The sequence below is a fragment of the Centroberyx affinis genome, unplaced genomic scaffold (genome assembly GCF_046629955.1).
Source record: "Centroberyx affinis isolate AG114_WGS23_722 - 3 ecotype Tasmania unplaced genomic scaffold, CSIRO-AGI_Caff_v1 ptg003015l_1, whole genome shotgun sequence".
NCBI lineage: Eukaryota > Metazoa > Chordata > Actinopteri > Beryciformes > Berycidae > Centroberyx > Centroberyx affinis.
The window spans coordinates 206,955-231,141 of NW_027281113.1; the positions used below are offsets into that span (position 1 = coordinate 206,955).

The following is a 24,187-nucleotide window of genomic DNA, read 5'->3' on the forward strand; positions in this document are numbered from 1 at the left end:
CATCTGGACCTTAAGAACTGGGATGAAATGTCAAGTCCCTGGTACCCCAAGTCCCATAATCACTCACTAGAACCTTCCCCATTCACAGTTATAAAGATATGAGAAGATGTTGATACTGCATCACCAGCTAGCATTGGTACAGTGCTACACAAGCGTGTTTGAAGAGAAAACGTGGCTAGCAAGGCTTCCATGTCTCCAACACAAATTATTTCAGATCTAGACAACTGTCTAGGGAGAAGGTGCTAAGGCTTGAGACTCCTGAGTAGTGTGTGCACTGAATGGACCAACAGCTCAGGTTTGTGACCCAGTTAAAAAAAAATAAAAAAAAAGACGTGGGGCTGCATCGTAAAGAGACCACTAAATTCTTAAAGCCACTGAAATACACACAAAACTCCAGACATCCTCAAAAGGTTGGCTGCAAAAATGACTTTACTGCAGTTTTAATACATGTTATTTTTAAAACCAGCATTTGCAACTTCTTTGCATTTTACAATGAATTAAATGAATTGGATTGAAAGGGTGAACAGTGACCCCACCTTTTTGTGCAACAACAACAAAAAAATACACAGGTAGGTAGGTATATCTCTCCCCTTTTTAAAATCAGATCGGGGGAAATGATTAAAAAGAAAAAAAAAATAACATCTGTACAGTACTTTTTAACAAAGTCATGAAATACAGGATTTCTGGCTAACGCAGTCCTGTGTGAGAGCGTGTGTATTGTGTTGTGTGTGCGCCTCGGCCAAACTGACGCCCTGGCTTTCAACGGTCGAGTCCTGCTCCTCTGGAACTAAGCCTCACATCGACTGCTGCGTTCTCTTTCTGGTACATTTTGTCATTTGCTACCTCCCTTGTCTCTCACCATTTTCCTTTAATTCATCTATGGTGCCTAGATCCCTCCGTTCCCAACAAAAATGAACAGTTCTGTGGTAGGGCAACACACACTGGTTCAGCCAGTCAAGCTTTCTATAACTATGACGGCTAGTCCTGCTAGCCTGACTGGCTTGCTGGATAGTTCATACACTGGCTGGTTGTGTTCTGACTTCCTCCTCTGTCTGCGGAGCTCATTGGTTTAGGTTCAAGGAGGATGGAAGGGAGAGTTCAAAAGAGGACGCGCAAGGGGTAGGATGATGTAGTGCCGCAGCTTCCTAGCTGCTGTTGCTATAGCAACAGAGCAGAATTGGGAATCGCCTTGGCACTTTGTTGTTACCGTTGCAGCCTCTCTGGTCCACAAGTAGCCAGGTGGTTGAGGAGAAGGTTGTTCAGAAGGTGTTCAGAACAGGGAGAGAAGGAGAGCATGTGGAGGGAGGGAGGGAGGGATGAGTTAGCAAAGGGTCTGTGTGTCTCTCCTCAGAGGGAGAGGAGGGAAGGAGGAGCTTTCGGACTCTCCTGGAGGAGGCTGTTGAGCAGGGTGGTAGAAGGAAGAGGTAATGGAGGGGTTGAACGAGCAGATAGATCTGTCTTTCTTTCCAGTAGAAGAGGAGAGAAGGTCTCCATCTCTTTCCACTGAGGGAGGAGAGAGGAGCAGAGATCAGGAGGAAGGGAGTGAAGTGGGAGCCTGTCTGTCTGTCTCCTCAGTGAGACTAGGACAGTGATTGACAGGTGGCACGAGCAGGCCAAGGACCAATGAGACGACCAGAGGAGGGAGGAAGGGAGGGACTCAATGTCCGTCCACAACGACCGAACAGAGGAGAAAAAGCCTTAAGAGCCCAGGCGGGGCCGTTTCCTTGGAGACTGCTCTTCCTCCTCATCTTCCTCCTCTTCGTCTTCATCGTCAGGATAGTCCACCAGACCCACCAGACCAGTCTAACAAGGGAGACAGGAAGACAGAAACATTTAGATTGACAGAAACATGCCTACATACACACAGTACAAACAAGCCAACAGTAAACGCTTAAGGTGTTGCTACAATCATCCATTCTATTTTCTACAGGTGCCGTCTCTGTCCGACATGATCAGCGCTCATTTGTACTCTGATGACTGGTTGGCTGGCTGCAGGAATAAATAAGCCTTGCTTCTAGGGATTTAACAAAAGTTTGTGACATTTCGTGATACAAAATTTTGACAATATGCATTGTGGAGCTGAAATAATGTTTATAATTCAGCTGTGGTCTGATATCTAAGAAACAACACACAGAATCGCTTCTCTCTTTTGCATTGTTTGACACTACACAGTGCAAGGCTGGCAACTTTTAGCTTGGGTGATCACACATCCATTGAGTCCAGCTGGACCAGCTGTGTGGATGAAGTGACAAGATGGACTGTAATTGATGACGCTCTATCAAGTTTTAAGTGTGCCATGTCTCTCTTCCAGTTTATCTGCTCTTACATTGTATTTGAACTGCCATTAAAAAGATCTTAAAGGTTTAAATTTAACTTGCACAAACCTCTACAGTGTTTCCCACAGGTTGTTAGTTTACTCGGCGGCATCAGGAGGGGGGGGCTATTGATGAGTTGTTATTGATGTTTCATTTAGCGAGCCCAGTAACTCATTTTTTCAGGAATTTAAGTCTCTCAATCAGGTATACGCTAATGGCAACACTGGCTGACTATTACACTTCCATCTGATTATTGAGGCTACGATCTCTCCATTCAGCTTGTTTTGGCACACATACACCGCGACTCGAAGCAGTGCAGATATACTGCATCATAGGTGCAATAAATTATGGTCATTATAAACCAACACGCTTTCGGCACTTGGCAGGATAAATCTTGATTGTTTGAAAATGACACCTGAAATTAATCCAAAACAAAGCATTTCTTTGGCGGGCTGTTAATTGACTTGGGTGAGTCGCTCAAATATTAACATTGTATGGGAAACACTGCTGTAGGAATTGTCTTCATTCAGATTTGGTTCAAAATATTGTGATGATACTGAAACGAACCGTTGATGCTGAATGCATTATTTCATCACTATTTGCTGTACACTAGTTTAGTGGTCTAGCCCATTAATCTCACACTCCAAACAAACCACACGCATTTAAAACATGGGTAATGTTGAATGGCTGTGACACACTGTCAAGGATGTTAGCAAACAGCTGAGTCTTGTGAGTTAGGATCCTGGCAGGATTTGATCTAGACTTCAGAGCGACATTTGTAGAGATACCTTGACTACTGGCGTGGCGGGCAGAGCAGCTGTCTTGACTGAGGAAGTTGAACTGTTGTTGTTGTTTGGAGTGACGGGTGGCGAGGCGGGTGGGATTGCAGCAGCTTTCCCGTTGTTGTTGGCACCGTTGGCTCCATTGGCGGCTCCTGCAGGAACAGAGAATGTAAAAGTCAAAGCTTCTTGAGGGGCTGTTGCATTCTGAGAAAGGCTCTCTAATACAGATAAATACTCAAGTCAGTAATGATAGAGTGGCATACCTTTTTTGGCCTCCATGTACTTGCCGTAGCTGTCGGAGAAGTCGTCCTCCATCCGGCTCTTCTCCACAGCCTCTCCATCATCGTCATCTTCATCATCGTTGAACCACATCTCCTCGTCCTCGTCCAACGACCGTGCATCCCGACGATATCTACAGAAAACAAAAACACAGATTAATACACTGGAATCCAAGGTCTTTTCATTAGGACACGTCTATAGACAAATGGTTTCCTTCATGTACAAGAAACTTAGACTTTTACCTGATGAGTCACGTCTTGTCTTCATACTAGTTGCTGGTTATTTCAATATAGTGTGAACACCTAGAATTGGAATTTCCTCCCTCAAAACCAATTCTCAGTCAACTAATACCTCAAAGTTCTCACTCCATGGTGCAAGTCTTCTTTCTACCTGCCTACATTACAGCACAATGAAAGACCCAAGTTCAAGCTTCTTACAGTTGTGGTTTTTATTGGTTAATATCCAAACTCAAAGCTCACAACAGCCACTAGATGGCAACATCATCTCTGGTGGTATCAGACAAGAAGGGAAACCTATCAAACCTTACCATTGTTTACAGTCAGCGGAGGAACACCATACTATGGTTGCAATCATAACATTCTCAATGATTTGACCCTGGTCTGACCAATCAGCCCACTGACCTGTTGAGTCTCTGACTCTGCCTGTCCTTCTCCTGCTCGTACCGGCCTTTCAGGCCCTTGAAGGTCTGGACGTACTCGATGGATTCAAGTGCTTTGTAGAAGTTGTCCACAATGTGAGCTATGAGAGACTTAATGTCCTCCTGGAAAGAGAAGGCATTGTGGAAAACGATTCAAACAACAATCCCCTTTCAGTGCCACGTTCCCAGTGGGACTGCAAGTCCCTATGGTCTATGACAGTCTCACGCTATGTAAATGAAACCTTTTAATATAGGTCAGGTTTGTGTGTCTACTTACCACTTTAATGAACTCAAAGAGCTCTATGATGGCTGAGTTGAGGAGGTTGTATCGGGTGCCGTTGTCTAGCAGGGCATTGATGACAGGCTCAAACAGGTTCCCTTTGATGATGTAGCGGTTGTAGTACTCATCCTTCAGACCTATGATCCTGCGCATGAAACGCAGGGCACCTTGGGGGGAAAAAAAGACAAGAACAGACTGAATGAAAGCTGCTTTTGGGTTTAGTTCTATGAAGAAAAACAGTGCTGGAGGTACTCTTTGCTATGAATTTGCCCATACAAAGATCCAAAGCACTCTTATGGTTAAAAGGCCTTCTGGGTTTTCCCACTGAATGGGATAAAAGTTAGGCATTGCTTCTGTCTTGATCACAACAAACAAACTTGTGAACAAAAACTACAGTCCAGAAAGTACGACATAGGCTTACACAGAATGCACACTAAGAGAAGGAAAGGCAAACCACCAGAAAGGACAGGTAAAATTCTATCAACTAGGCATGTGTGTGTGTACGCCAAAGTCTGTGTGTAGACTTACAAAGAGCAAGAAAGGTGTGTTTTGAGTTCATGAGCACCAGCACTCTCCTGAGCAGGTCTTTGTTCATGATGTAGGTCTTGATGTGATAGGTGTGATGCTCCACACAGAAGGTCAGCAGCTCCAGGATCAACGCCAGCAGCTGAGCTGTCTGGAAGTTGTCTGCACAACCAAACACAACATTTCATTTAACAAAACATAAAATTTGGTGAGAATGGGACAAGTCACATTGACAACAGCTTAAAGTCCAGATTTTTTTGGAGCAAAAGTCAAGCTAAATACAATTTTTGTTATACAATTTGAAGTGAGTGTGCAATCAACCCTAGGACTTGGAAATTCTGCAAAAACTCTAAGCATGATGCAGAAGATCACAGACTAGTAACATTAACAACTACTTTAAACAAATGCTGGTGAGCATAATTTTATTTCACCCATCACTGGTGGGTGCGGATTCTTTATAAAATTAAAATGCAGTTTTAGCATGCGCACGTAAGCTGGTTGATGAGTTGTGTGACACGTACCTGGACAGACTGGGTTGATCTTAGTTGAGCCCTCCTGCAGATCTGAAAGGCCAGGCCAAACACATGAAAATCAGTCATATCCTCTATACATCTCACAATTTGATAGTCCCAAACACTCATGGTTCATGAAAACGATCTCCCCTGCTCACCTTTTGAGCTCTTATCATGGGCAGTGTTAGCCAGTAGTGGGGCCGTCAGGACATGCATGCAGTACTTGTAGAAGAAACTCAGAAACTCTGTCTTCTCAGTTTTCTGATAGGGGACAAATCACATGTCAAATGCCATGAGAAGTGTACAATGTTGTAATGTTGTAGTGGGCAACCTGGGGTTTGCAATTTACCAGTTGTCACAGTGTGCCTAGTAGTCAGCATGATCTTGGGGGGGGGGGGTAATTTGCGACATACAGCCCACTCATGAAGTTAAACGGTTATTCAGTCATACTGAGCCTTGCATGGTTACAAGTTTGACAACTTCCAGCCCTTTTGCTCAGCAACACCTAACTTTTTTTTGTGGACTGGTCTCTGGTCTTTTTAATGGAGGTATGAGTCACAGGCATGAGAGCAAAGTGTTGAGGGTTGCATGAGTAATAACTATAATTCAATAGTAAATGTTACGGATGGTGAAGCAGGAGCGAAAATTCCTTTCACACTCCAGAATATTCTTCAGAATATTTTGAATGCAGTCAGTCAACAGCTGGGTAAGTAGCCAGGGGAAAATGTTGTCAGCTGTTTCATAAGTAAATTTTTTAATAATCTCAGATTTAAATACAAATTGCTATATTTCGTCCCACATAGGCAGAATTTACACTTTATTATGACTATGAAATATATTTATTACATGCTTGCATAACTCTAGTAATCAGCTTGACTGGTAGCTCACCTCGGCCTAGCCAAGGAAAAGCAGATCTCATCCCAAAAAAAGTTGCCCACCTCTGTAGTAGTAGGTTCGAAATCAGTGTGTGAGGAACATAAATGACAATTAAGTGTGTGTTTGACTGTGTGTGTTGGTCCTACTGACATTGGTGGGAGCCAGCATGTTCTCCGGGTCGATGAGTGTCCTGAGCAGGCCCATCAGCTGGACGGCCCCTCCTAACTCTGGGTCTGAGTCACAAATCATCTGCTTGATCACCACATTAATCAGCAGAACATCCTGGGACACGATAAAACACACACACACACACACACACACACACACACACACACACACACACACACACACACAGGAAGATAAAGTCAGTATCATACAGTTCATCAGTCTTGCAGTCAGAGCACACAGCATCATGTGGGCAAAGCTTGAGAAAGACAAGCACTCACACACATATATGATAACAAAGCCAATTTGATGGTTAGGTTTCACCTCAGTTACAAGTTGCTTAGGAGCCGTACCTCTATAAGAGCCGGGCAGTGTGTGCATTTGTTTATTACTTTGTTTGTGTGTTTTACACTTTAACACAGAGTCATAAAAGCCCTGTGGGAGGGCTTTTATATATCCAAGCACCGCTTGTTCAGAGTGATGTTAAGATACTCACGTCATCTGTCTGCTGTGGCTCCTGCATGACAAACTCCCTGACCATGGAGGGGCTGAACTCCACCAGGTAGGAGAATATATCTGTAGCTGCTGCCCTCACCTGCAGGTCATCCATTCCCTAAGCAGGAGAGAGGGTGAAGCAAAATAGGAGTTGGAGACAGCAGCAAAGAGAATAGTGCAGTTGAGCAAATTTTACAACATACAATCTTTTCCACAACTATTCAGCATCCATGAGCAAAAACAAAAAACTAATCAGTATCTCAAACAGAAGAAGAGTTTGCCTTTTTTAACAACAATTTAGATATTCATATTGAAGCAGCAGACAAGACATACCATGACTATTTCCAGAGCAGGTAGAATGCCAAGATTTGCCAGAGTTTTGAAGAAAGCATCCCTGTTTTGTGGTTGCAACGTTTGTGAAAAAGCACAGAATTCTTTGAAAAAGTTCACCTGTAAAGTGGAGAAGAAACACAAACTTAATGTTGGGTGGAGAAATTCAGTTCTGGTTCAGTCTCAAACATGGTCCCCTTCTCTCCCCGTTTCAGGGCTTGAGGCAAGTGCAAAATGGCTTTTATTTCGATGTATATAATTTAATTTTAGTTTAGGGTCAGTTCGACTAGGTGTTGCAGATTAAGAATGCTTCTTATTTGGTTACATATACCATGATATAGAGACAACTGCTGTCAATTGTCCAGCACTGCAAATGTCAACTGTTCAGCCTGGAATTGTAATTGTAATCATGTTGTTGTGCGAGCTAAGCAATAAGAATGTTGAATTTTCACTGTATTTAAAATTTTCTAGTTGTGTGGACACAGCTAAAGAAGTGCAGAGGGACACTAAAATGAATGCAAAGGAAATACTGATTACATATTGGGGTGGGGGCTGGGTGATTGGATGATGCTTTTTTAAAAATTTGTTTTTTTAACAGCAGGGGACAAATTTCAGTTTCATTTTCAGTTTGAATGAATGTAAAAAGTGCTCGCTACAAGACGATGGATAAAGAGGAAGTTGGCGTCAAGATGATGACCATTATTGACTTACAAGCTCTCTCCTTTTACTGTCCTCTGTGGCTTCATCTGTGAGCTGTGCAAAGACCTCTGTTAGGAACTTCTCATCCTCCTGTGGCATAGGGAAAGCAGGGTTAGCAAAGCAAGACACAAAACTAGTCGAGGCTAAAATAACTGTAATGAAAGTTTTGCTGGTATAGCTCCATAATGCACAATCAAAGCCGATGAACTGTTCCTATAGTCCTGACAGAGATATGCAAACGTATAATACACGTCTCAGAGATAGTCAATTGTCATCAGCACCAAAATACAATCATTGGATTTAGTGTATAATAAAGTGGATGGACTAAAAAGGCACCGTCTGCATGATAATAACAGTATGGTGTAATCATTATTCATATTGCTTCAAGAAAGTTCCATGTTGACAAACCTTTCAAACAGTTTTTAAAATATCTTAGTTTGACTGTAAACAAAATGTTGACAGAATGAGTCAATATATCAGTTTACACAGCTTCATTCATACACTTTATATAAAAATCAATAAAAAACAAAGTCCCCCAGAGTAGCAACAAGCATTGTTGAGCAATTCATTGATGACAACAATAGTACAGCTAGATTATCACAACCCTGATCCATTTCAACAAGATTCCTACTATTGTAAACAACACTTGGCTTGATGATTGGCAAGGCAGAGTAAAACACACTTCATCCTCAAAACAATGCATTTTCCACATGCTATAATGTTTCATATTTATCTAAAGAACATAAAGTCAACAGTGGAAGTTCACAGATCATTTTACAGATGGTGCCAACATGTAAGTTGTGTTATTATTGTCCAACTGCCTTTTGTGCTACTCAGACATATTTTTATGAATGAAAAACCAAAAACATCAACACTGAGCAGGTGTTCATTTGCCCAGGTTTGCTTGAATAATGCCTGTAAATCACACATACACACTGTATTATGAGTTGCGTTACATTTATCAAACAAACTGGCAACACATCGTGAAATAGACACCAACCTGTTCAACTCAGTGAAAATCCGATGGGAAAGAAAGCCATCTGACAATACATGTATATTATAGGTGTACAGTGATGCAATGATGTTAAAATAAAACTAAACCTGTTGGCAAAATAGGCTACATGTTTAGGACAGCCACTTAAACAGTTCATACTTGCTGGCAAAAGTACTTCTCTGGTTCCAAGTTACTCGGTTTGCATCCTTACCTGCAGCATGCTGACAATCTCCACCTTGTTGAAGAAGATGAAGGAGGTGAGTGTGGAGAGGAAGTTCTCCTCGAAGACGGACGGCGTGGGCAGGATGATGTCCTGGATGTACTGCACCCGGTAGGTCTGGTGGATTTTCTGCCGCAGCTCCGAGTCCGTGATAGGGATCACCTCCTTAAACTTGGCTGTCTTGGTAAGGAACTCCCGATGCCGTTTAGGCTGAACCAGCGCCGGGTCATACTCCAGGCAGCCCACCACATCCATGATACAGTCGTCAGAGAACATCACCTCGAACAGGGCGGCTTTATTGAGGAACAAGACGCCCCGGACAATTTCATACAGGTGGTGCAGGCCTTCCCTGTTGTCCAGGTCCTCGCATACCTGGAAGAGCCCCAGGAGCTTCTTGATGTAGCCCTCACTCATCAGGGCCAGAGCAAGTTTTTCCCTGCGGATGGGCGAGGAAAGGACAGAGGTAACCAGATCGGCAATCTCCTCCAGTCGGCTCAGCTCACAGGCAGGGAGCTCCACCAGGTGGCTCGTCTCAGGCATCTCCTCAAAGCGCTCCTCCTCCGACTCATCGATGGGGTCCTGGGTGATCTCCAGTGCAGGATCCTTCCCCTGCACCTGGGGAAAACACAAGACACACAAGAAGAAGAATTTTACTAGCAGTATGAACAGTATGTACTGCATCTTGCCTACATGCCAGATGAGTTAGTACCAACTAAATTTCAGCACCCACCCACCAGTTCCACTTTAGATATTTTTGTGCTACCCAGTAAGCAAATCTTTTCTGCCATTCCTTGGCCATAATGGGACACTACAAATATATGAGCTTCATAAACCTCAATCTTTTGAAACACTGCACAGACAAACCAAGTGAAACTGGGTTTACTTTACCTGGCAAATCTTCTCCCAGATCTCATCACAGCCAGCCTTTTCCTGGAAACTTAGAGCCAAGTCATAATTCTCTGCTTCTGACCAGACAATCAGTGTGTCCTGCGAGAGGGAGAGAGAAACAGCAAACTGTTAACAAAGTGATGCTCCTGAACATATTCACAGGGCACACTCACCCACACACATATATACACAAACACACAAAACGACATCTCACATATAGCCAAACACATACAGATGAGCTCTTTAATGCATGGGAAATCTATTAGTTTGGTAGCATAACCCATGTAAGAATGAGCTTAACTTAGTCTGGGCTATGCAAGTGAAGGCGTATTGCTCACTTGTGTTCACTTAATTCATATGACCAGTTTTACTAGTAATTTGAGTCATTGACACACAGGTTTGCCGGTATTGTGATTAGGGGAGTTGTGTAATTGCCCATTATTTGTTTCCGGTGGTCTGAGGCCAGATAATGAATTTCCATTGTCTACATTTTTCTAGCAGTAGCTGCAATTTTCCAGCACTGACTGGTCAGCTATCACTGCTGAATGACTAAATATGAAACACTGAGTTCGTTTAAGTATTGTGAATATAAACTCCCCCAGGACAATGAAAAAAGTGTCCATCAGCAAGCCTTCTGTACCTCTCCAGAAACAAGAAAGAAACTGTGTACTTACTTGTTGTTTCTGATATGCAGTATTTGGACTGATCTTCGACTCCAACAGCAGCGAGCCTAGAAGACAAAGACCGAGTTTACTTAACTGTCAAACTTGTGTCACTGATCACAAACCAGACGAACACCGTTTGCTGAATGCTAACGGTACAACTAACTGTTAAGGAAATACATTGTCTATTAGTCAACCTAGCGCAAAGCTTTCAAGTAAACAATGTGAAAAGCTGAATATAGTTTATAACTAAATAAAACTTAAAACCTCCAACAACCGGGTCTTACTATCTTGCCTAATCTCCCTGCTTTAGTTTGAGTTATGTGAACATAAACACATAACGATTTTCTATCTAGTAATGTAATCAGCAAGTTTTGTAAAGAGCAGACTTTGAGGCCCCCATGCTAGCTAACTAGATCACGCAACGTTAGCTAACTGTTACCTGCTAAACTCGCTGTCTAACAGACGAGCCTGCTAGCGCTAATCAGCTAAGCTAACAGTGATCTCTTGCATAAGGACAAAGCAACCAGTAGTTACCGTAACAGGTTAAAATCGTTAGCTCCCGATGCCACAACACATTAAAAACCAAGTCTAACAGCTTGAACAAGTAAACAAATTAGCCAATTAATGCATTCTGACTAAAACAATGGTTAACGTTAGCAGGCTAACGTTAGCCAATGTAACATCAGTGTGGCTAGGCTAACTGGGAACTTACCGTCCGATTCGGCCCGAACTAATAATGATATTCCCTTCAGCCGTTCAACAAACGTAGACGAGACGTGCCCGGTACCCCGGTCGTCCCATTGCCGGTCTTCATTCAGCGTATATACTTTCACTCGCCGCCGAGTGTCCGACATGGTTAACCGAGTCGGAGCTAGCAGGCTAGCTAGCTGCTAACAAGCTATCACTTCACCCTGTCTAGTGTTTTCCTATCCTCGAGCTGTTAACTTTGTTTCTACCCGCATGTTCCAGACATACGTCTGAGTGTAGTTCACAATAGCAGTAAGAAAAATGTTAACGGCTATTTCATAAACATATTACGTTCAGAATGTTTAACAATCCCACAGAAGGCCTAATATCAAACAGTAAAATTCACAGAGAACACAACAACTCCGACGGCCTCTTTGCTAACGTCCACAGACCGCCATCTTGTAATCCGATCTTGTGTTCTTTTTCTTCTTCAACGTCAATCAAGCGCTAACCGCCGCGGGGTCTCCTCTGAGGGGCTACGGATGCCGACGAGTATGGTTGGGGGGGCACACCATCCACTGCGGTTTTGTTGCGCGTTACACAACTATACTTTGTTATGCAAATTGTGGACTTTAGACTGTTAAGTCTTTGTATCTCAAGGTATTGTATATGCCCCTGTCTCACATTGTTACAGTATAACCAACTGGCTCATAATACTCGTCATTCCACTGTACATTGCGCTACTGTTAACTGTTAAAGACCAAAGATATATATATGAAAGTTTTCTTTATCGGAATACGGTAGTTGTGAATAATTACACTCTATAAAAGCAACTACTAACTGTTTTATTGACAGATATATACACATATAAAAGTAAACACAACATTGATGGAATATTAAAAAATATAACTTATAATAGTACATTTCCAAGAATTTTCTTTGCATTCTTAGTCTATATCCTGACAGCTCAAAAGACACATTGCCACTTTGTTGAAAGCAAATTATGTTAGAGCCATACCACAAGGTACAATATCAGTCATATACTTACGTTTATAACAAAACCATTGTTAGGTTGAACAGTGCGTGCCATGCAAAATCTGCTAGAGGCTAGATAATGGTGTAAATTGAAAGAAATAGGAAGTCTCTTGTAATGTTATTCTGACTGAAAGATGCTAACTGAGGTGGCAAGTACACAGAAAATGAAGATATTCAACCCCAATTTGAAAACAAATGAAGACTTTAATCCTGAAATTAAAAAAAACAACAGCACTTCAACAGAATATTAAAATGTGTTTCTCCAGCCTATTATTCTCCAACTGTGGGGGAACACTTCTCAGTTGGTGCACAGGTCCATGGCAGCACAGTGACAGCAGGACATTGTCTTTAATGAGCTGCAGTTCAGTCCATACCCACAGCAACAGAGCAAACTTCTGTATGTACAACACTGGTTCTGTTTGTGATGAGTTCTGATGTTCTGGGTTTGGGAGATTTCTTTACAGCACTGCTGTGCCAACAGTTAACAGGGCAAAGTTTTATGGCAGCATCCACTCAATCTTGATCCATTTTTGTGGCAACGCCAGAATTTGGCCTAACACCGGATCGGCATGTCAGGAGTCGGTGCCGGTCGCTTGGCTGTTGGCTGTTTCCATGGTGATGCTCTGTTTCTCACTTAGCGTCTTGACAATGGTTGCCGCAGGAGATTGGAGCACCTTCCGTGAAAGCCTCATTCTGCCGTCTGTTGGGTCCCGTCCAAAGTACTTGACCTGTTGGCAGAGGTCCAGGCAGAGACAAACAGTCCAGAATGTAAACAAGGGGTCAACAATTTTAGGTCAAGAAGCTACTTTTGACAATTCTGTCTACAGTTACTGATACTTACCTGTATCTGTTGTCCCACCTCTAAACCCAAAGCACTCGGATGTTTGATCTAAAAGAAAAACAGACAGATTGAATGTCTGTTTTCAGGGATTTTCAGAGTCATTTCCCCAAATTAACAGAGAACCAATATAATTTGTACCCAGTAAATACACATAAAGAGCACTCTGTGTTCTTTACCCATTTCATACACCATGTACACACAACAGACCCAAGTCAAATAACTTTTATGGTTTTTCTTAGCTTTCTTAGGTTAGGCAAGGCAAGGCAGGTTTATTTATATAGCACATTTCATGCACAACAGCAATTCAAAGTGCTTTACATAAATAAAATAAAAATAAAAATAAAGACATAGAAGGTGCCAGATTTTTGGCACATGGGACAGCAGAATTAGTGCTAAAAACTTTACAGAATCAACAAAGTATTAGTAGTAGTAGTAGTTTTCGGTGATATCTTAACTCATGCCATCTTAATTGTCTTGAAGCAGAAAAGAGAATGTTTGGCAACCACAATTTGATTAAGGTCTAACATGTACAGTTAACACACGCACTCACATTTACACTCACTTGAAGACATGGACACGCAAAAACACGCAGATGCAGATTTACTAACCCGTTTGTGGTCCAGCTGTGAGTTGTGCAGCAGGACAGCACTCATATTGGGATAGAGTTTCACCATCACACCAATGTCCCTGAAGAAGAGGGAGACGAGGACTTTAGGAGTTGTTTGGACACTACAAGTGTCTTACTCATTTATATATTTCAGAGTGTTATCTGTCTGACTACTGAGATCATGGATTTAGATCTTAGAAAGTATGTTTAAACTTTAGTGTTAATGACTGCAATCAATAAAGGTTGTGTAAATGACACAAGGCAACGGTTTACCTTATCTCAGTGATAGTGGCGGTGTAGACAGCACCAAACTCAAGCTGCTGTTCTTGCTGCAGGAGAAAACACACAGGAATACACATACACACACACACACACACACACACAGATCAATGTAAGACATTAAACTGTCTTGTACTGATTGAAGGCATTTCCTTTCACAGTCTTTTCCATTTTTTTATGGTTTTGGGTTCAAAAGTGTGAAAGGTATTTGTTAAATGTGCAGAAACCCAGAAGCTCAGAGACTCACATCATCTTTGCAGATGTCACTGATGAACTCCTGAGCTTCATTCATGGCTCCTGGCGTCGGAGCGAACACAGAGAAGGTCTCCTCATCCACCTGGTTTATTGTCACACCTCAAGAAAGAAAAACAAAATCTGTTGCAATGTCAACATTCTCCCAAAGAGCTTGTATTTTGTGGCAGACAAAAAAAAAAGGAAAGAAAGTGATGCTTGCTTAGTGTCACGCTGGTAAACATCAACAAAGTGCATGAAGTCATGTTACTGTGAGATTTACAATAGTATGCTGTACTGGACATACTCATTTTGAATGTCTGTCACTAATCTGTGTCCCTCAAATAATTCCTACTATCCACGTAAATATAAAAATGCAGCCCACCTTGTTTTAAATAAAGAGAAAATTGCACTAATTGGTACATAAACCCAAACTGTACAGGACTTTGACTGACTTGAACTTGAATGTTACCCGTTTGAGCTTGCAGCCTGCGAAGGTTGTAGCCCCCCGGACCGACGAAGCGAGCTCGCCTGGAGACAGGCACCCGGACGTTCTCTACAGGGAAAACAAAAGTCAAACACACTGGAACAGAAGACAACCTGTCCGTACTTTCCACTTTCCTCAAATGCACAAGTTCAAATAAACATTCAAACACAAAGCTTACCAACAACAGGTCCGTTCTCCTTCCTAGTTGCCCTTGGTTTTGTTATACTTTTGTTCATGATGCCCAAGATCTGCCTCTTTGCCACTGGAACACAGTCATATTGAAACAAATGACAATCAAACCAACTCTAAATACACACATTTTCTTCTTCTGTGTAAAATGTTCAAAGTTTGGCTGTCCTTTGGGCTTACCTGTGGCCTGTTGGATAGCCTCCATGACTAGCTTCAGGGGTAAACCTGAAATCTTCACATCAGCCTAGAGGTCAGAGAAAGGTCATGTGAAGTTGTGTAGAAATAAGGACCGATGGAATAGGAAAAACAGGAAAAATAGTCTTTCGTGGATAAATCAATAAGGGTCACCCGGTAACTTTTTGAGACAATAGCAGTTTCTCTTTGCCTGTTCTCAAACTTTGTCCCTACAGGCCACCATACACTCTCTCTGACTGTGAGCCAATCATTCAGAGCGAGACAATCATTCTTCAAACATTAAACATTAACATGGCTTAACAGGCTCCTGATTGGCTGCTTGTTAGAGTGGCTCTACAGTGGTAGCAGTAACAGTTCATAATGAATTAGAAACTGGATTCATTGTATAAGTGAGTGAAGAAGTTTAAAATTAAAACTCAAACTCTGCTCTTGTCTGTTTATTTAATGTTTCACGCAGCACTTGATTCTACACACAAAATAGCATTGAAAAGGGGTAGAGTGACATATTTCTATGTAAAATGTATGTTAATTGTTTTGGCCGGAAAAAATATTCTTGGCTGGTACATTTATTTAGTTTACCAGCCATTTGTGAGACAAATGTTCAGCCAAAAATTTAATTTCCAACACTGGCTATGGGTGATCAGACATAGTACAGTACCTGTAAGGCGTTGATACCCTTGTTTGTTCCTGCCAATTTGAAGTCCATGTCTCCGAGGTAATCCTCTATTCCCTGTTTAGAAAACAAATATATTCAACTCATATAAGAAATATTCAACTCATATTCAACATCTCCACTTGACAGCTAAGTGACAGGAATTGCTCTTTCTGTCGTTTGATAATGAGAAACAGTTGACCATGATCACAGTACAAACTGTACGTTAGAGCTGCAACGATTAATCGATTAGTTGTCAACTATTAAATTAATCGCCAACTATTTTGATAATCGATTAATCGGTTTTAGTAATTTTTTAAGAAAAATAAGTCAAAATTCTCTGATTCCAGCTTCTTAAATGTGAATATTTTCTGGTTTCTTTACTCCTCTATGACAGTAAACTGAATATCTTTGGGTTGTGGACAAAACAAGACATTTGAGGACGTCATCTTGGGCTTTGGGAAACACTGATCAACATTTTTCACCATTTTCTGACATTTTATAGACCAAACAACTAATCGATTAATCGAGAAAATAATCGACAGATTAATCAACAATGAAAATAATGGTTAGTTACAGCCCTACTGTACATACCAAAATGTCAGTGAGTAATCTGTAGTCTTGGATCTCAGTAGGTTTCTCTGGGTTGGGTGTGGAGATGAGGCCGATGGCGACTCCTGCCACAGCAGAGGAGATGGGCACACCTGGGGGACAGATTTGGACATTTCAGCAACCAGAAGCTTCACACATTTCTGCACAGCAGCACCTCACTAAATGTGAATAAAAACACTGAATCAAAACCTGATTCTAGACATCTTGTAATGATGATATATATTTGCTTTGAGTTGCCTGAGATTGTAATGAGAAGAAAAAGAAAACCTATATGGTAGAACCTTGTTTTGGCTCTGCTCTATATGTCTAACTTGCACTTTATAGTCTGTAATAGTTCTATCTATCAGCAAGGATAGTTTAACTACTACACACAAACACTAGGATATACAGTATTTTTGCATTGTTCATTTTTAAACACATATGCTTGTTTGCCAGACTAGTCAGTTTGGTTCAGATGTGCCAATACTGATATTGGTATTGGATAGCAGAATCATTAAAATTATTGAATACAATGTGTAATACAATGTGTAATACATTTTAATACAATGACATTTTGAAAATTTCCTACATTTCTGTTTGTTCTCTTGTGTTAGATTATTTGAAAATCACAATATAATATAGTTGAAGCCTGATAGTTGAGGAAAAGTAATGGATGTGAGGGATATTTCTTATCAGCCAATATTTAAATTTCAGTTCTTGCAAACAGTATCAGCAGTGAAAGGGCATTTTGGTGCCCGTATCCCTATTCCAGTACCTGCATCCATCAGAGCCAGGCTGCCTCCACACGCTGAAGCCATCGACGAGGAGCCTGAGAGGAAGAAAAAAGAGGTGGAGTGATGGAGAGCAAGAGAAAGGCAGGAAAAGATTACAAAAAAGAAAGAGAAAAGGAAGGAGAGATACAACATAGTAGGCAGATCACACACGGTAACCCCGTGTTCCTGTCTGAGGCATCCCACCAGGCAATAAACAAATTTCCTGTGGCGATGCGTTCCCAGTCTGAGGAACTCACCGTTTGACTCCAGCACCTCAGCTGTGACTCTGATGGTGAACGGGAATTCTTTAGGAATGACCGGTCTCAGAGCCTTCTCAGCCAGGGCGCCTGGGAATGAGCACACACAGCCACACACACACACAATAATTATACATAACAGGCCTGGTCCGTAAGAGTCCTGGTGGAAGACATGGGCAGATATAAAATGCAACTTGAAGAGACGTGAAGTTTAACGAATACAAACCATGACCAAGCTCTCTCCTGTTTATTCCTCCCATCTTGCCAATCTCATTGGTCGCATATGGAGGGAACTGAAATTAAGGGCAAGGGTCATTTAAATTCATTTCACAAACCAAAGGATATAGGATTATAAATCTTATAGTTTGAAAAGGATAACAGGATTTTACTCACTTCATAATGCAGCATGAAGTTCTTGTCTTTGATGCCACTGTTGCAAGAAAATTAATGGGAGACCTGGGTTAAATTGTATTTTCAAATACTTTTTAGGCTTTATTTTAGTCTATGTAGGTGCCAGATTGGTGGGGTTTGCCACATAAGACAATACAATGCATGCAAGAGCGTTTAGAAATAACAGGAAAATAATTGAAAGCCATTTAATGTACTCTGATCTGATAACTGAGAAGTGAGACTGCCTAACCTGACACCATCTGATTGTCCTGATGCGGTAAACACTATGAATGGAAACACTATGTGGTTTCACGTGTTTGTGAATGAGTGCTAACTTTACCTCAAAGCTGTGGTGATGATATCCGCTTTGATACTGGATTCCAGTGAATCAAACGTGACGCTGCACAGCACCTACAGGAAAAGGGAGAAGATGAGGTTGAAGCTACATCACTTAAAACACTACTGTGGCTTTTTTTACTACACTCTAAAATCTGTGTTTTTCAGTTGATAAGGATTTTATTGAGCCTGGACAGACAATACAGACTAGTCAATACTGTGACCCTGCAGTGCATATATGACTAAATTACTACTTCTTACTAATTACAAATTCTTCCATTGTGTCTCCCATTGTGTAAACTGTCAAACCTAAATTGAAGTCTCTTTCAAAATAGCAAAGAGGGCAGAAAACAGCCACAAATGGCCTCCAATCTCTTATAATAAGATCTGAGCACAGTATTCTTGTTTTGTAAAATTCTTCATTCAAAGTAATGTTTGGTTTGTGGCCTTCATCATGCACTGGACCTACCTGTGTTTGTCCTCTCTGGAACAGAGCTGAGCCATGGAGTGGTTTGAAGATGTCCACATCACAGGAGATGTCCCTCAAAGCGGTCAACTCTCTCCCATCACACCTAATACACACACACAGGTACCAGTACACATACACACACAGACATTAACACGCACACAAATGAAAACAGACACGATTATACACAAAACCCAATTTTTCCATCAGCTGTATGGACGCAAAATCCTTTCATGAGGATCTACTTTCTATAAGCCACAGATTGATCTTACCTCCTGTACTCATTAAGCACCAGACTGCGGAAGATGTCTTTGCACACAGTGTTGAAGGATTCAATGATCTCAAAGTGCTCAGCTTGAGGGAATTTCTCTGTACGTGGAAGACATTAATGCACACTGTTTAGGAAAGGAATCACACAGACTCAGGAATCTAATGAAGAATATACTGTAACTATTTGTCAGTAAAGGAGATTAAACTTAGTTTGCCTGCATGAAACCAATTTATTACAATTATAAAATGGATGCACAAATATTAGAGAAACCTGCTCTTTTGAATAAAATACAATGATCTAATAAATCCAGGTGAAAGCTATGATCTCTTAATGATTTCACCTAATAAATCCATTTAGCCATGAGGGGAAATGTAGCTGAAGGGGGGAAAATAGGATCAAGGAGGATTTTTATGCCTTGAGAAAACTGTGAAGTGGATTGTGCAAAAAGGGGATGCAACTCAATATTGATATGGTGGTTTTAATATTCTTTTCATGCAGCATAAATATTGAGTATGACCTACCTTTCAGGTCTTCCTCCGTTTCTAGTCTAATTTTGTTGATAGCGTCATCTCTTGAAATCTGAGAAAAGATTATTATTAATTAATTAATTTATTATTATTAATAAAGAAACAAGGTTGTCTTCGGAAATGAAACTTTCCCATACGTAACAGACTAAATGAGACTTCACTGACTCTGGCTGCTTTTATGCCACAATGCATCCTCAACAGAAAAGAAAACTGAATACTTACTAAGATGGCTGCAAAATAACCACATGAGCTGTGGTGTCAACAGAAAGCTAAGGTGTGGAGATGATATGTCATGATATGAGTTAACAGAGGTCATGACTTACCTTATCATGGGTGTAGTCAGTGAAAACAGCATATATCCTGTCTGAGGCTAATCTGCATGTAAGAAAAGCAAAAACAAGCCATCACAAATGTTCATCCATAAACATAATGAACGCTATTTTTTTTGTCACATAACCATGCGAAATCAGGACTGATGCTTCCAGTATCGAAGAAAAGAAATGTAATGAGCGTTCAAGTTAGCATATCTTGCAAGTAGTGCTTTTCTTTATGTGGCTGGCCAACTGCCTGGTGCTGTAGGTAAACTGAAGCACATATGAAGTACTTACAAACCATATTGAATATATTTCTGCCTTAGTCTAACTTATAGACAATTTTAGTCAAGGAAAAGGCCCTGGAAGATTTATTTTAGCCTGTAACTTGATTGATTGATTAATTCATTCTTTTACTCACCCACTACATATTGATTTTCCAAACAAACTCACTAACATATTAATAGCAGTTCCTGTGTTGCATATGAACATCCCTTTTCATTGATCTCCCTAACCTGTCACCATCATTGATAACCCAAGAACTTATGGAAAACACAGTTTCCTCAGCGGTCTTACTGTCGCACATGCTCCACCATGTCAGCCGGGGCAGAGAAGATCTTGACCGGGGTGCGCTTGGTGACCCTCTGCTCTCGTGCCAGCTGCTGGATGGCCAGTATGATCTGCTGGGTGTGTTTGACTCCCACCTTCACCGCGTGGCAGAAGTCCTGCTGCAGCACGTTCTCCGCCGACGCCTCAATCATCACTGACAGCCACAGAGACACATTACAGACAAGTGTTGTATGATGCAGTTATGGTGTTATCCTCTTTACATCTGATGTTTAGTATAGTTAGTTTCATTTAATTTAGCTGCACAGCGATGAAAAATCAATGATAAATAAAACAGAGAGAAGAGAGGCCAATTCATAATCTGAGATGAAAAACACAAGTACAGACTCTATACAGTCCCATGGCACATTCATGGTGAACACATAGACCTAATAAATTTGCAGTTTATTTGCTGTGATATCAGCTTAGTTGTTGAGCTGTGTAATAACTTACGGATGAAATAATAACTTGTAAAAATGTAATTAAATGTCCCTTTAAATGGATGAAAATGTAATAAAACCTGTTAATGTAATATAAGTAAGTAATTAGAGGGACACATTTTATTGCATTGTCTGTCAGTTATTACATTATTATTGCTTGCCTTAATCTCTTCTATGGAGAATAGATTAGGCTAATTGGCTTGTTAGCAAATGTCAGTAACTAAACTGTTAGCAACTGTTTGTATATATAGCTTATAGCATATGACATACATGCTGTAAGCATTAATGCACAGTTAAATGACTCTTCATGTAATTGCAGGTCTTTCAGTGTTGGAAGAAAATTAACATCCGAGCCCCTACTGGAAGATTTACAGTGTCTGATAACTTACCCACTTGACTGCTGGGCGCTCCAGCCACAATCAGGTTGAGAGTGCTGTTCGCCATCTCTGCCCTTGTGGGGTTGATCACCATCTCTCCATCCACCATGCCTACACGCACAGCACCTGCACAACACGCGCGCACACACACACACACACACACACACACACACACACACACACACACACACACACACACACACACACACACACACACACACACACACACACAGTAGACCCAAGCTAGAGTTTAACAAGCATACTCCAACTTCCCTACTATTCAACAGTCATTGATGTTGAACAGACATGTGAAAGCTGAGGTTTAAGGTAAGTAAATCAATTCATCCTAGATTGGCCTAAAATCTGTTGTGTGTTCCTCACCAATGGGTCCATTCCAGGGGATGTCAGACAGGGCCAGAGCAGCAGAAGCTTTAAGGAAAGAAGAGTTTGTTTTTTAGCAAGAAACACTGCAAAAAACGATACTGATTCCACAATGACATGGTTGGCTGAGATTTGACTCACCTCCGTTGATAGCCAACACATCTGGATCGTTGACACCATCAACAGCTAGCAGGTTACACAGGATCTGCAGCACACACAGACACACACACACAGACACACACACACAGAGAAGATGGAAGTAGAAATACACACATTTCATCTTTGCTCAAAAGCCAAAGGGGGTAAAAAAAAAAAGTGGGAAAATCTATTACTGCATAAAGGTAAAGTAGTGTAAAACCGAACTGACCTGAGTGTCATAGAAGTAACCAGAAGGGAAAAGGGGTCTAATCGACCGATCTGAGAAACAGAGAAAACAGGAGAGACTGTTAAAGTATTCAGAACAACGGCATCAACACCACAGCATCAGTACCAAGACCTGCTACACCGAAGACCGCTTTGGGGCCAAATATCACAAGCTACACGCTTATCAGCTCACCTATGAGTCTGCTGGTGAGGATCTCGTTGTCGGTGGTGCCCAGCTCTCGTCTCAGGTAGTTAGTGGGGATCCGACCTGCAGCAGCTGCCTTCTGCCTGTAGTCCACCTGTCAATCAAAGCAGACATTCACCAGACAGCCCAGACAAAAGTTCCCCTACTGCACCTTGGCACTGAAGTTATCATACAGCGTTGACTTCAAATGGCACCAGGAGCTGTTCAACTCTTCATCTTGCTGTTAGATATATAACATGACTAAAGACTAGCTTGTTTGAATGGCATTCTGTAAAATCCCTGCGAACACAATAAACTACACCAGCTCATTCTAAAAACGGGGGGAAAACTTGGGGGTGTTGATCAGAGAACGTACCACAAGAGGCATGAACTGAGACGGAGAGGGCTTGGTTTTGCTCACAGCAGTGACCATCACAGAGGTTTCCCCCAGCTTCAGAGAGAGAGAAAGAAAGGGTACAGTTTACATAAAGATAATGACAATTCACATGGACTTTTCCAGCAAGAATGAAAAACAGCACAGTACAGCTGAGACTGGATTGCATTCTGTATAAACTGGAGACGTTGAAGAGATGCTTGATTTAGACAGATTAAAAGAGAGTTGCAGTAGTCTGAGCAAGAGGAAAACATAAAGTGTGAATGACTTTTGTCTGATTGCTGACAATGCTGAATTGCTGAATGACAACAACGGCTCGGCACAACTCTCTTTACCTGAAGATCAAAGGTAAGGTCAGCATCAAAAATGACTCCTCGTGGGACGTGGGAGCTAGCTTTATATTAGAAGTACTTATATTAGCACTAGATATCAAACTCTAGTTCTTATAATTGGTCAACAATAAATAGTGTTACTATAGGCCTACTTCTAGTCAACTGTACCAATTATTTTGTGCACTGGCAGGATTTTAACCTCTCCTACCTGGACTACAGCAGATCCATCAGCAAATCTGGCAAACCTCCCTGAAGAGATCTCCAGTTTCCTACAAGGGAAAGGCCACAACATCTCACATTATCTGAGATATAACACTTATGTCATACAGTATATCCATTTGTGTGTGTGTTACAGCTACATTAGTGATGATGAGCCTTTCATAGAAACTTTGACAGCTGGCATCGAAACCACTACAAGTAAAGCTACAATCTTACTATTAATAAAACGGTCTTGTTCGTAAAATAACGCACTAATTGCAAAAGAAAAACACTGCTGAGAAATTGCAGTGAACCAATGGAAGCTGAGAATGTCAACTCACTTCTCCCCCAGGTCCACTCCCACTCTCCGTACAGTTGCGTGGCTGCTGTACACACTGCCGTGACACAGACGGACATGCAGGCGGGCGAGCGAAGGCCCAAGTCGGAGTAAATGTCTCATCTCTAACAACACGAAAATAAAAGTCTAGTGTTTTTTGTTTTTTGTTTTTTTTTTGGTCTGGGAACAGTGTGTCTTCACACAGTAGCTCCGCGCATGGGGGCTTCCATGACAGTTCGTCACATGTACGGAAGTACGCCGTGAAGCAGCGTCTTCTGATTGGACAAGGCTTTTGTGTAACTTTAAATGTTTCCCCGCATCCTCCACAACGATTCCGCTTTATCTGTTTTACATTTTATTGTCATGGCCACAAAATTATAGTGGTATAATTTGTCTGTGAGAATATTTCTCAAATGTAAAGCACCTTCAACAACAAACGTAGCACAGGAATTGACCATTTTCACTCAAAGCAAACGACATGCAACTTGAAACCCTCACCACTAGGTGTCAGCATCGCCTCACAAAGAAGCATCTTCCAGCGTACAAGGGTAGAGCAAGTAAAGTGTGTTCATTTATAAATCGATTTAATTTTAATTTCCCTTCTATTCTATTCAGTGTGATCCAACCACAACCCTGTTGTCATACATACATCACACACACACGTAGGGCTTATCAAAGGTAGTTTATAGCAAGTGAGACAAATGTGTGTGTGTGTGTGTGTGTGTGTGTGTGTGTGTGTATGTGTGTGTGTGTGTGTGTGTGTGTGT

The 24,187-nt window shown here is 41.4% G+C and overlaps 2 protein-coding genes across 2 annotated transcripts; both read right to left on the minus strand.

Moving 5' to 3' along the window:
• Positions 1-411: 411 nt before the first annotated feature.
• On the minus strand, positions 412-11,831 carry ppp4r3b (protein phosphatase 4, regulatory subunit 3B). The gene is made up of 16 exons (XM_071537309.1): positions 11,396-11,831; positions 10,693-10,748; positions 10,019-10,117; positions 9,122-9,745; positions 7,929-8,006; positions 7,221-7,337; positions 6,889-7,005; positions 6,378-6,509; positions 5,510-5,612; positions 5,361-5,402; positions 4,843-5,001; positions 4,312-4,481; positions 4,018-4,157; positions 3,361-3,509; positions 3,104-3,249; positions 412-1,803 (listed from the first exon to the last, which is right to left on the minus strand). The coding sequence occupies exons 1-16, from the start codon at positions 11,535-11,537 to the stop codon at positions 1,699-1,701; spliced, it is 2,379 nt and encodes a 792-aa protein (XP_071393410.1). The 5' UTR covers positions 11,538-11,831; the 3' UTR covers positions 412-1,698.
• Positions 11,832-12,232: 401 nt separating this feature from the next.
• pnpt1 (polyribonucleotide nucleotidyltransferase 1, mitochondrial) lies at positions 12,233-23,628 on the minus strand. The gene is made up of 28 exons (XM_071537307.1): positions 23,425-23,628; positions 23,094-23,154; positions 22,536-22,610; positions 22,169-22,274; positions 21,980-22,029; positions 21,754-21,817; positions 21,613-21,660; positions 21,244-21,357; positions 20,385-20,571; positions 19,821-19,872; positions 19,492-19,549; positions 18,972-19,068; positions 18,703-18,805; positions 18,238-18,308; positions 17,901-17,937; positions 17,734-17,800; positions 17,508-17,597; positions 17,253-17,306; positions 16,481-16,590; positions 15,893-15,964; positions 15,220-15,283; positions 15,029-15,112; positions 14,836-14,919; positions 14,380-14,486; positions 14,127-14,182; positions 13,855-13,933; positions 13,247-13,294; positions 12,233-13,133 (listed from the first exon to the last, which is right to left on the minus strand). The coding sequence occupies exons 1-28, from the start codon at positions 23,541-23,543 to the stop codon at positions 12,978-12,980; spliced, it is 2,313 nt and encodes a 770-aa protein (XP_071393408.1). The 5' UTR covers positions 23,544-23,628; the 3' UTR covers positions 12,233-12,977.
• Between the last annotated feature and the right edge of the window lie 559 nt (positions 23,629-24,187).